Source organism: Pavona decussata, unplaced genomic scaffold (assembly GCF_977016875.1).
Source record: "Pavona decussata unplaced genomic scaffold, jaPavDecu1.1 SCAFFOLD_114, whole genome shotgun sequence".
Taxonomy (NCBI): domain Eukaryota; kingdom Metazoa; phylum Cnidaria; class Anthozoa; order Scleractinia; family Agariciidae; genus Pavona; species Pavona decussata.
In genome coordinates this window covers 330,178-343,365 of record NW_028145528.1, presented here as the reverse complement: position 1 = coordinate 343,365, position 13,188 = coordinate 330,178, and the positions used below count along the sequence as shown (strand labels likewise).

The 13,188-nt window shown below is 37.1% G+C and overlaps 2 protein-coding genes across 4 annotated transcripts in view; both read right to left on the bottom strand.

Moving 5' to 3' along the window:
- Nucleotides 1-13,188, bottom strand: part of LOC146469997 (uncharacterized) — a 92,604-nt gene that overhangs the window by 76,846 nt on the left and 2,570 nt on the right. For all 3 annotated transcript variants that reach the window (XM_085122090.1, XM_085122085.1, XM_085122087.1), the window contains exons 3-10: nucleotides 11,829-12,080; nucleotides 10,496-10,616; nucleotides 9,680-9,754; nucleotides 9,514-9,585; nucleotides 8,330-8,410; nucleotides 7,609-7,680; nucleotides 6,699-6,770; nucleotides 5,233-5,304 (exon numbers count right to left, since the gene is read on the bottom strand). In XM_085122090.1, coding sequence (XP_084978216.1) covers nucleotides 5,233-5,304; nucleotides 6,699-6,770; nucleotides 7,609-7,680; nucleotides 8,330-8,410; nucleotides 9,514-9,585; nucleotides 9,680-9,754; nucleotides 10,496-10,616; nucleotides 11,829-12,080 — 817 coding nt within the window. The remainder of the gene's footprint in view (nucleotides 1-5,232; nucleotides 5,305-6,698; nucleotides 6,771-7,608; nucleotides 7,681-8,329; nucleotides 8,411-9,513; nucleotides 9,586-9,679; nucleotides 9,755-10,495; nucleotides 10,617-11,828; nucleotides 12,081-13,188) is intronic.
- On the bottom strand, nucleotides 844-2,159 carry LOC146469998 (neuropeptides capa receptor-like). The gene has a single exon (XM_085122115.1). It carries the CDS (start codon nucleotides 2,157-2,159, stop codon nucleotides 1,116-1,118), a length of 1,044 nt encoding a protein of 347 aa, XP_084978241.1. The 3' UTR covers nucleotides 844-1,115.

The window sequence follows — 13,188 nt, the reverse complement described above, 5'->3', positions numbered from 1 at the left end:
GGTTAATTTTCGCCTAATGAACAGAGATTAATCGTCTGTTGAGTACGGCGCACTTAATGTCGCTAGACCTTTATTACTATAAGGCGTTTAAAGTTAATGGGTTTTGATAGAAATTTGTATTGAAAGAAAAGGTTGCATAGGGCTATGGCGGTACTGTTTACGTCTTAGTATGGCACCCTTAACAGTTTTTCTTAATTTGTAGCTGAAGTTGATTTCATGTTACCTGGAGACGTATCTGCCACCTACCAGTCACTTGGAGTTTTTTTTATTTTGTTCAAGTAAAACGAATTATATCAAGCATATTTTTTTAAATTTTTCGCTTGTTAAATAGAAACAGGTCAAGGTTCCATTATCAACAGAACTGAATTACATAGATTTACAAGTAACTAAAGGCTCTCAGTCTTTTACAGAATGCCTCGGTCCTTTAACTGATTCTGTTTTGGTTCTATGACCAGATAGTCTCAGAAAGTTTGTGGATTTGTTGGCCATTCTATTCTCAGGCAACTGGCACTGAGAAATTAATTAATGAGGGTTTCCCGGCTAATATAACCCATTCAAGACAGATATTAGTAGAAGGGCCATTTTCATTGAAAAAAGACCTAAAATTAAAGCTTCCTTAACTTCTAAACTCTGAATGCCGGGTATGACAAAGGACACTTGATAAACCAGATGCTCTTTCTCATTAAGTAATTTCAGTAAGTTGGAAGCACTCAAAATATCTGTTTCAAGCTCGGAACAAAAACACCCTTCTACGGACAACTGACTAATTGACTTTACTAATTATAACCCTTATAGCGTATGTTTCTTGCCTCGTTTAAGTACGTCGACATTACTCATTACCATTGTTTCTATTGTTTTGATAAAAAATTTTTTACAAGGTTTTCAACGTGACATCTTCACATACATAAAGCTTAATATCTGTTGACATTATCTCTTATAATGCTTATAATAAAGCTATCACATGGACAGCTCGTGCTTATGAAGTAGAAATTTTACCTGAACTAACAACATTCTTTTTATGTTGAAACGTTCGTTCGTGAGTTGAGTTGAGTTAAGTTGACTTGATTATGGGTGTACAATATAACGATCTCTTTATTAAAGAAGTCTACTTCGTTTCAATGGTGTCCTTTTTTTTGTCCCCGCTGCAGCGAGGAAGCACCTCCTGGTGCAATACGATTGGAGGAACATCTCAGAAACAAACAGGAACATAATCTCTTGACACCTGCACGATAACTTGAACTGAAGGTGATCAGAATAAATGGATTTAACACTGTATTAAGCAAAGGAAATATATAATAAAACAAACCCACTAGTAGAAGACATTTATCCTTAATAAATACCACAGGATAGAGCGATTTTAGAAAAAGATAGACGTAGTGAGGTGTCCAGCATACAAAAAATCCGAAAACAATTGATGCAAACATTTTCATTATGTTTTTTTCCTGCTTGTGTCTTTTTGCCTTTCCTCTTGTAATTCTGTTGCTGTTTTGAAACTGTGTGCTTGTTCTTTGTAAAGTTTTCATTATGAGAGGATACAAAACAAGTATTAAAATCAACGGCGCACAGTACAATAAAACAAAAGCAAAGAAGTAATAGATTTTCAACGACGATTTGCTCATCATATTTCTGCAAAAGGACTGTCTTTTAACTTCGATGATTTTGACATGGACAATAAGCGGGGCGAGACCGAGAGCTGAAAGAAGCCACGTGAGAAACAGCAACGTTTTCCGAATCCTTCCAGACACGTGTACAGTATTCAGCGGGAATGCGGTTGCAATGAATCGGTCAACAGCCATCAGCACCAAAGTCAGGATGGACACTACATAAGACAGTGCCCGTGAGTAAATACCCAGCTTACAAGACAACGAAGCGAGAAAAGGCTGTGAAATCAGACTCCCGCCAGATTTGAGCATGCCTTCAGTGGCATAGAGCGGCCAGTTGAGGACTACACCGACCAGGTCGGAAACAGCCATGTTCACGATGTAGTAGTTGGAACTTGTTGTCCTCAGGTTTATAGTCTTGATAAATGTTATTAACACGAGAACATTCCCTGTTAGCGCTAACAAGCTGACAGCTGATAGAACAACTGTTAGTGATGTGGAAACATCGGAGGAACAGTCTGTTAGGTTGATAAGCTGAACTGGCGTGGAGTTATTCATCCTTTTCTTTCTTTAATTTTCTTTTGTTACTGACCGTTCGGGAGGTAAATATGTCAATGACTGCGTGCGGATATTAACCAGTCGCTGATTTTACGGTTTACCACCTGCTAATCAATCGCGTTGTCATTCAAGTGTTGATAATCAGGTGTTGAATAAAGTAGTTTATATGTCCATTATCGCGTTGATTGTCTCACTTTCATACATGAGAAACTCACTTTGGGCTTATCGCAGTCAAATACGGCACTAAAGTAGATTTGCTGAGTAGGACTTGTCATCACTTGCGTTTCGAAATCATCCATTTCCAGGTTTCAAGCCGAATCAGTGATTTGAAGAGCTACTCAATAATTCATGATAATTTTGAGGATCTGCCTTAGTCAGAAATCTTGAGAATCTAGTTTGAATTGCAAATGAAAAAAATGTTCCCAACTCAGTTTTCTCAAAGATTTAAAAAAACTGATGACTAAAATGACTAAATATATAAGTTTAAAGCTTACCAAATGCTTGACATAATAAAAAGCGCCGTCGATGAAATTCTATTAATAAAAAGATATTTTTAAGCCGTCTTTAATTAAATTTTGAGAACCTTGTCAATAAATGTCGTTTAAACTGCAAACAACATGTGGTGAAAAAAGCAGTCGTTCTACCTGATTCAGTCTTCACCAAATGCTAAAAAAAAAAAAATCGAACTTATCAGGCTGCCACGAGTGACTTTTAAAGTTTCTGGTCTTTAAAACGTTACTTACGAGGACCTTTGTAGGTAGTCACCTAGTTAATATGTTGAAAATTCCATTTAACATAATAATTGATGGGAAAACAAAAAATATTTGTTCTTGTCAAACATCTATGAAAATTAGAAATGTTCACAAGAACAGCTATAATCGTGAACAACGTTTCATGGGGTTTTTAATTTACCAAATTAAATGTAAAATATTTGGGGCGTGATTCTAACAAACGTAAAAGTCATTATTCACGAACTGAAAATATGTCATTTTGTTTTCAAGAAGAGGTACCCAACGATTCATTTTCAGGTGGATACCTGTTAAAAAGACGTCAGTCGCCTAGAATTTCGAATTTAGTTGTTAAGAAAATCCCAAGTTTTCTTCGGCAACATAACGGCTCAAAATTTCTCGGTGTAAGACTAATTCCTTTCGTTTTCGGTGGGGCAAATATGTCGCTAAAATAAAAACAGGACAAATTAGAAGTCAGCTAGCATTTCCGTAATGCTAACAACAGCTCTTAATCTGGGGAATAAGATTCCATTCCGTAAAACTTTAAATTTTCAGTTAAGGACGGTGCCTGCTAATAAGTAAGTTAGTAAGTAAGTCTAAACACTTAGCTAACCAGCTACTTTACAGGAATAGTCACAAAATAAAATAGTAATAATAATAATAAAAGGAAAAAGTAATGAAAATGATAAATGAAAATACTGAAAAAGATGAGAAAGATACTATTTACAATGTTTCTAAGATTATTGAATATATAGTATAAAATTGTATAAAATGTTTTAAAAATATATCAGCATTTGATTACAACATGTAGCGGCCGGCCAAATCCGTATCTAATATGAACAGTTTGTAAGAGTCCGCTTTTCGGTATTCATTCGGTAGTTTATTCCACAGGTTGGCTCCTTCGTACCAAATACCAAAGTATTTTTGTGCGGTATATGACTATGCAGGAAAAGCAGATCTTAGCAAGGCCTATTGGAATCCAAAAAGAAATTGGGGGTAACCACGCATTTTTCAGAGATAATGAAGCAACAATATGGCTAAAAAGTGCCAAAATATAAAGCAATGTATGGTATTTTTTCCTAAATTGAAGCTTAATTTTCTCTGAAAAATACATGGTTACCCCCAATTTTCTTTAGAGATACCAACGACATTTGGTAAGTTCTGCTTTCGCCGTATAGTTTTAAACCGCGCTAAAATATTCCCGTATTAGAAGGCACCAACCATGGGAAACCCCAGTATCTCGCGATGTGCAAAACGTATGCGCAGTAACAATAGTAGGCACCGTCCTTAAAGCATCCGAACCGATCAAACTGTACTAACTAACACAAATAAGTCATTAAAAGGCCACAAAACGATCTGGGAACACAGGAGAGAACATTTCAGTGTCATGAAAGGTGTTAGTTATTGTTGTAGTTCAAAATTCATCGTTTTCCTCACGATTTTGTAGCATAGCTAGGTGAGGATCGCGACTTTTCGACCGCTACACAGCTGGTCTTCATCGTATTCGTTTGTAAAGAAAATCACTAACAACAGGATTAAAACAGCCAGAAAAGAACATGCGTATGAAATAATATCCACCGTAGTTCTGTCAGATATCAACGGGGTAACAAAAGCTCTTGGTCGTTTCTTACATCAGCAAGCCATACGGTTGTATGGCTAAATTAAGTTTAATATGCCACTTAAATCACATTGAGTGCGACATAAAGACGCTGTCGACCCAAAAAAAAGGCGGAGTTAAAGTCCACAAGATTTTCTAAAAATGTGAAAAACCTAAACTGGAGAAATGGGGGGAACTGCATGAACGGATTAAGGAACACATCTTTATCGTACTCAGACCTCAGCAGTTTCAGAGCGTGCTAATGAGACAGGGCACTATCCGCTCTGGGACAAGGTTACGTTTATTGACGCCAACATCAATAGGAATAATGAAATTGAAATTCCTGAAGCGTGGGTTCCCACGATCAAATAGTACAACAGCCGATGACAGTACTACAGCGGACGCCTGAGGGAACAGCGTGTGGTCTGAAAGATGACGATCGAAATCCTCAAATCACTAACACCTCAAGCGAGCATCGAAATGCACCAATCACCATCAAAAATGGTGCTCCTTATATTGATAAACAGCCAGTCGACACCATCGCCTGACTGAAGACCAAGCGACCGAAACGTCAATGCTGCACAATCGTGAGACAACCGATAAATTTTGAGCTATCAAAATTTTGAGCTATCAAAATTTTAAGTATTCTGCTTAATCCTCTCGTTGGGTGCCCTGTCGAGGATCATGGTCAGTTTTTCTGATCTTGTTTAAGCACTTATAGCAGAACCGTAGTATTTACTTTACTTACAGATTTTGCAATCCAAAGAGCTCTCGAAACACCCCCATCGGTAGCACTTCTAAATTATTCCCAGAAAGGTCCCTGAAAAGGAACATATACAGCGGTGTACAATTAGATTCGTTAATGTCAAATGATATCGGTTAGCAGAACTTTAGTCTTGATATATTTCCATTCTATTTAATTTTTCTGACATGTTCAGCCTATACCTTTTCAATACTTTATCAAAGCTGTGTTTATCATTATTATTCTTATTATGGTTGTTATCTTTATCTTGTTGTAGCTGCTTTGGTCACTTTTCTAATTAGTTTTCAATTTTTCTGTCTGAAAGCGACCATGGTTAGTGGAGCTTCTCGGTTAAAAATTATTGTTAAATTAATTGTCATAAGATGTTCCGTCGTAGAAAGAAAAGGAAACTAAAAATGCATTCTTCAGTTTTACGAGTAAGTCTTGATTAATCAAGTTAACTCATTCGAATCCGGCTCGAAGGACCAAGCAGGAGTACAGCATCTTACAATTATGCAACAAGAATAAAATAAAGTCTGGTTATAAAGAAATCAATGTACTAAATACAATTCCAAGGGACAAGAAATCAGCGTTTCAAATCCTTGCCTTTCAAAAGCACGCTTTAAATTGAGTTCTACTTCTTTGAGACAGTGTCATAGGTCATCGTCAACTGTTACCATAAAATGAGAATTCGCACCCGTTTCTAGAACGTGTTGCCATCAAAGCATACTCTTTTGTTAAAGAATATCATTGAAAACGGAACAGACGTAACCAGACTTCACAAAATGGAATATTATGAGGGCCTATAACATAGCCACTTCACTCTGTATCCGTGTCGTACCTCTCGTTTAACACTCATGTCCAATACACTCGACCTGAGTCCGGTTGACTTCACTGCCAGGCAGCTCTTGATGAAACGGAAAGTACGGCAGGATAGAGGGGTTTAAACAAGGACATGTACTATAAAAGGAAATCTCCTGACCCAACCTTTGCCACATAGTGACCGATTCAACGTCACGTTTATTGTTGGCAGACGAAGTGAAAAGGAAATGTGTTTGAACCAAGTGGAAACTTAACTTTTTTGAGGAAATCCCCAGCGTTGTTCACAAGGCAAATTCGAATTGAAATTTCAAATATATTCCGTCAATGTTCTATCGAATCTTTCTGCACACTATGAGATATTTATATCTACAGTGAAATGACTGGAGACTTGACCAAAGTCAGGACAAGGTTCCTTTTATATATTGTGTGCGTCCATATTTAGCATTTTTACTGATGCTATCATTGCTTGTGGGTCATTAAATGCCTATATCATTTGACCGGTGAGCGGTGAGTCATGTGTTCAGTGATTGTTTCTTGTCATTGGAAGTGAAAGAAGTACATAAATTCAAACTGAGTGTGTTTCAGACACTGTAAGATCTCACCCACAAATATTCTGAGAAAAAACTGACCCCATTGGGCCGTTTACTTACAATCTTTTTACGGAAGATAAATGCCGCAATGCATCTTCTGACACCACCTTTAGCCGAGTCCTTTCAAGGTTTCTGAAATTAAGAAAAAAATCAAGCGAGATTAACTTGTTAACTCTCTTCCTAAAAGAACTAACACATCCACACACACACAGAAAAAAAATGAAGAGGAACGCTGAGGTTATCTATGTCGACTCAATGTACTAGCATCATTTTTCCGGCACAGAATTTCCAGGAGATAAAATGTCTTACTACGACCATTCATCAATAATAAATGAAATTTTCATTGCCCACTTTGTTGATAAGAATGTTATATTTATTGACGTTGTTGTTGTTGTTGTTGTTATTGTTGTCCAGTTTGTTTGTTTTATCCGTTTTCTTGTTTTTGTTTTCTCACGACTATCATTTCTTGCGTTCCACCCTGTACCCCTGAATAACTGTAGTAAAGAAGATTTTTAATTTGGCAAAAATTATGATTTCACACGATTATCACAATAGCTATTAATATGGTAACTGCTGGAAACAAAACAAACAATCTATCCGACTACGATTTTTATTGAGGAATGATTCATTATATTGACGTATTTGTTTGGTGTTTATTATACCCTGTTTTATTGCTGATTTGACTACTGATCCACTTCAACTGCATATTTTTCTGTTTGGTGTCAATTTTGTGGTTGTCATTATTGTTGCACGTGTCATTTATTGTTGTTATTGTGATAATTTTTGTTGTCATTGCTATTGATGTGGAAATAATTTCTGCAAGCAGGTTAATACACTGTAGCTTTGACAACACGAGAGGAACCTTGCAAAATGATATTGTTTTGAACAATTAGGCAGTATATGCTTCTGCTTCTAATTTTCTAGTGTATATATAACAGGATTTTGAAAAATAAAAGCGCTGAATACTTACAGATATGTTAAGTTTGAAATTCCTTGAAAACTATTTCCATCCAGTCTTACTAGATAATTATTTGACATATCCCTGTTTGAAAACGAAAGAAATTATTCTATTGTATACCAATTTTGTCTCAACTTTACGCCTTGTTTAACTCGTGACGAGAATTTTTCTGCTTCATAAGCTACTCAGACATCATCAGTGTTGTACTAAATTCGGCCCAACTAAAAGTGAGTTTTGAATGCTACAGGAATGCCCTATGCTACGGACATGATGAAAGCCCGGAGTTGGGAATGGATAGGACATGTTTTACATAAGGAGCCAAAAGATGATGGACGAATAGCACTGACACCGGCGGGAAGAAGAAAAAAGGGCAGACGAAGAGACACGTGGAGAAGATTGGCAGAGAAAGAAAGAAACAAATGAGTTGGAACGGGTTGAAGCGCTGGAAGGCTGTGCAACAAGCTAATTAAAAGCAGACCAAAATGGAGATCTTATGATCACGCCCTTTTCGACATATAGCAGCCAATCAGGGCAGCAGCCATAAATCAGTGTCCAATATATTATCTTCACTACAAAAAAGCCTAAACTCAATCAGAGTTCTTGGATGATAGAAAGGACAAGTAAGTTACATACATTCAAGTTACTTATTTCTCAGTCCGTACGCAGAGAGATCAAGGAACCGCTTCGCGGGCTAGTTGTTAGCACAGAGGAAATTCAATAAACAATGACTTACAAATATTCTAATGACGACAAATTGTTAAACGATCCGGGCTTGAGTTCAAATAGTGGAGAAGTGTAATGATAATTTATTTCCCTAAAGAGGAAACAATAAGAGCATTTGAGTTTTCAAATGAAGATGCAAACTAGCTAGCATGAGAACATCATGGGTTACACATGTAAAGAAGTGAAGTTTAAATGATAAATGGAATGGCGACTTGGATAAAGTGAAAATAATGAAGAAGCGTTCTCAAGTCGAATAACTGGAAAAAGAATTTTCCGAGGCCCCCAACGGGAATCGAACCCATAACCTTCCTGATACCGGTTGGACGCTCTAACCACTGAGCCATGGGAGACTCATGGTGAGCGAGGTCATATACTAGGTTCTTATCATTTAACCACATTTATCATTTGGACATATTTGAGCCTTGCAGTATAGCAGGACATGTGTCACCCATAAGAACCTAGTATATGACCTCGATCACCATGAGTCTCCCATAGCTCAGTGGTTAGAGCGTCCAACCGGTATCAGGAAGGTCATGGGTTCGATTCCCGTTGGGGGCCTCGGAAAATTCTTTTTCCAGTTATTCGACTTGAGAACGCTTCTTCATTATTTTCATGTGAAGTTTACACTCAAAGTCCAGGTCACTACCTGTAAAATGGGCTATTCGATATGGGCTTACTTTTAACTTATGTAAACATTTAATTGCGTCTTTAGCTGCAATAGTACTTAAGTTTATGTTAAGATAAGATAAGATAAGATAAGATACTTCATTTAACTTAAAACAATTTTCTCCAAAGCACAGAAACAAAGCCAAAAAACGAGTGCATATAGATGTCTTCTTTCCACTACAAATGTCAGAGAGTCCGCAATTTGTATGATAATGGTTCAAGTTTGTTAAAATAATCCTTCTAGGACACAGAAAAAAGTATGAATCATTTTTGTCCGCAGATGGCTAGGATGGAAATGGATTGCAATTTGAAAAAATTGGCTATATTTTTTAGAGTTCCTACCGTGAATTTTGGAGAAACTGCTAAAACCTGATTATAGTTTACTCCTCCGTGGAGTAATCTATTCATTATTTCCTCCCAGAACTCTAAGAGTGATTTCCCCTTAAATAAGGTGTTCTTTGTCAAATATTTTAGCTGTTTTGGCCAACATACAACTAAATGTCCACAGGAGCTTTATATCTTACTTACAGTATCTTAAGTTCTTTGAGCCCAAGAAACACATTCTCTGTCAAATTGTGTAGTGATGTCCTCTCTATCGACCTGTTCATGGAACAATAACAGACCATAAAGTTGTTCTGCCGCCATATAAACTGAAATGTACACTGATGTTTTGATACATGCTTTTTGTACTTACAAGTATTGTAGACTGGTTAAGTTTTTGAAAAACCCCACAGGAATACTTCCGCGCAAAGAACCTCCATAACATAATCTGGAATCAACACATGAGGTCAAGGTAAATTGTTTATGCTATTATGCAAATAACAAGGTTAAAGAGCAATATATTTGCAATATTTTTACTTTTGGTGGGTTGACAGCGTTGCTCAAGGCAACTAACCAATCACAAGGCTTATAGAATAGTTGACATATGATAATGGTTATAAGTAGACATTCACCACGGTCTATTGCAATTTCGATCTGATTGGTTCAATATTTTACGATCGTTTCTTACCCAATGGAAAACAATGACCCCCGCTAGCTCCTTGAAAACGGAACAGGTTTTCTCAACTTGCAGTTCAAATTTTGGCCAGTTGTTAGTTATATGTATTAATTCAATATGCTCCATCCAACCCTTTATTTTAACGATATTTTAACTCGTGGCCTAAGCTATACCTGATCATCGTATACGCATCAAGAAACCCAGAAAATTTCGTGAATAGAATTGTGCTTACTCATTTTTTTAAATTTCTTTGCCAGACAAAGAAATTACAAACAAGACACAATAAAAAAGGTCTAAATTAAGTTACAAAGAAAAAGTGGAGAGGAGACCGTAAACAAACTAGAAAGCTTATGCGTGATTCAGTCTCCCCAATTAAACTACTTTGGGTAGTCGAAGTCGACTTGTCATAGCTGTAACTGATCGAAACTGCTTTCAGAAAAGAAGACACGGCACTGACTGCACTAAACCGTGTTTGAGTATTACTGAAAGATGTGAAAGATATGTTTGACTTACAAGTACTTGGCTGCGTGTGGGATGTCATATGGAGGTATGTTGAGGTTTTGTCCAAAGCATTGAACTTTCATCCAAGAAGGACGTGATTGCAGCATTGAACAGTAGCACTTTTGTGAGCAACCTGAAAGAAAACAATAACTTTGGAAATGTTGAATTTGGGGAAAAGAGGAAAACCGGAGTACCTGGAGAAAAAGGTATCGGGGCAAAAACGTAAACCAACAACAAACAACTCACATATAACAACAAAGACGGGAATCGAGCCTAGACCAAATTGACTACGGGAGTTATGTGACTACTCATCCTCAGAAATCCAGGTGCAGATAATCGGACGGGACCAAGATTTCACTGGCGAATCAGTTCACAGTCAAAGCTCGTCATTTCTATTGAATATTATTTCGCGATGTTCCATGATTTTTCCGGTGCTGTAGAACATTATTAAAAACTGGATCATTGTATAATGCAATTCCAGGCATTTGATTGGCTTAGCGGCCATGGTATATGAGTCATTATAACATGCCGGGGAAATAATAGCGACCGTCAATTTTTTTTCTGATTGTTCTTGCAATGCGAAATCAGCAAGATCAGCAATATTTCTTGATTGTTTTTAATAAAACAATTATTCCACTCACGCTTGTTGGATATCAGCTGGGATGATTACAGTCAACTCGGCAATACGCGCCTCGTTGGCTATCTATCATCTCATATCCAACGCCGCACTCTCGAAAGCTAGTTGTTTTAAAAGTACTCCACCGGCAATGAAAGGTCGACTTAAAATTCGTTTGTTATCCAACCAAATTCTTGAAACTGTGTGATTTATAGGGTTAATGTTGTCAAATTTGTTTATAAGTATGATCATTTTTGTGGTTTTCCATTTGAATGGTGCAAAGTTGAGATTATTTTGGCACTCATCGTGGCGCAATCAATGGTGCAAAATTGAGATTATTTTGGCACTCATCGTTCCTAAAAGCTTTAATGATATACAAAATAATATTAATTTCTTGTTAACATTCGCAAAGCATTGGAGAAAGACGTTAAGTTGGTCTCGTTTTGCGTTAATTAATGATTCGTTCGTCTGAGACGGTCAAAAGGAAGATTATTCCTCCACACGAACATTTTGGTTTCGCTTCATCTTGAAAGGACCAGTAATCGAAGATTGGGAAATAATTTCATCATCAGGTGATCCGTTTTGTACCGGTCTTTATAAAAATCCAGCTGATCTACGAGTTGCATAATCAGATAAGTGAGCTTAACTGCATTGTCTTCCCCAAATTCGTCCCAAACAAAAAAGAATAAACATAAAGTTTAAAAACGGCCAATAAAGACTCCAGCTTACTTTGCTTGATGACCAGAAGTGCTATAAACTTAGTTGATCCAAACGAGTTTTTTGCCGAGCAAAAGTAGGGTTCTTCTTTTGCTTGCCATGCGTAGAGTTTGTACATGACACTAGTGCTGTTCTGCAGCAGTTGTCCATCTTTAAGCCACACGATCTGGGGAGCGGGGGAGCCATGAACTGGGCACCACAAAGTTGATTCCGATCCATCAGCTATGGTTACATTGTGTTGTCGCAGAGAATATTGAGGAGCTTCTGTGTAAATTAAACAGAAGAAAGATACCTTTAAACCGTTCCCGCTTTCATTCCTGTAGCACTGCAGTTCATAATTTAAAAATAAGAATGGATAAGTTCTATAGCGCCATGATTCATAAGGTCCTGGCAGAGGCGCTTCACAGTTCAGGTCAAGCAACATCAAATATAACTGGCGACTGCAGAAATTTAAAATTAGTTTTATAACCTGCTAAACAAATATAGGTCAAAATTTTACCAACACACTTAAAAGTAACATCCACATTTTTCAGCATAGCCAAAGTAACACCCAACAGCTCTCTTCACATTTTATTCCGGTATTGATATTTCAGCAGACTTAAAAGTTAAGCCTCCTTGCACAACAGAACGTTATGCCATGAAAAATGGTCTTAATCTAGGAATTCATTAACAGGTTCAAAAAGCGTACAATTACCTTGAAAAACAAACTAAATTGTAGCACACTGGGACTGAACTGAAATGACTATGACCTGCGTTCAATTTGAAAAGAACGTCCTCCTGGACGAACTGTTGCAACAGTGGAACGACTTCTTTCCCACTGATTGAACATGTACGAAAAATCGTCTCACTCTTTCGGTTTCATATTTACCCAAAAACCTGCGTTCAGTCAGATCTAAGAAAACAAACCAGTTTGCCAAAGTGCAATTGGCAAATCTTCGACCAACTGTTTCAATTAAAATTTTGATTCATCTTCTTTCCCTGGTCCTCAATTAATTTGCTACTATCACCTTCCCTGTCGATTTCATCAGTTTTATACCACATTAGTACAAAATCAGAAACTTCGGTGCAATCAAAGGCACAAGAGCCAAATCTTCAGTTGCACACCAGGGCCCAGTTGTTCAAAGCTCGATTAAACTAATCCTGGATTAACGTGAACTTTGATTTTTATTTTAATGACTAATCATTGAAGGTTCTGCCAAAGATTTTTGTCCCTCAGTTTTAACTTAGACTTTTCTTTAGCATGAGTTTAAAATAATCTTTCAAAAACCACTTTTAATCAGCGTGATGAAAGCCTTGGTTAACTTTTAATCGTGGATTAGTGTTAATCAGCTTTCGAACAACCGGACCCAGAACATTCAGGTATGGTATTAAT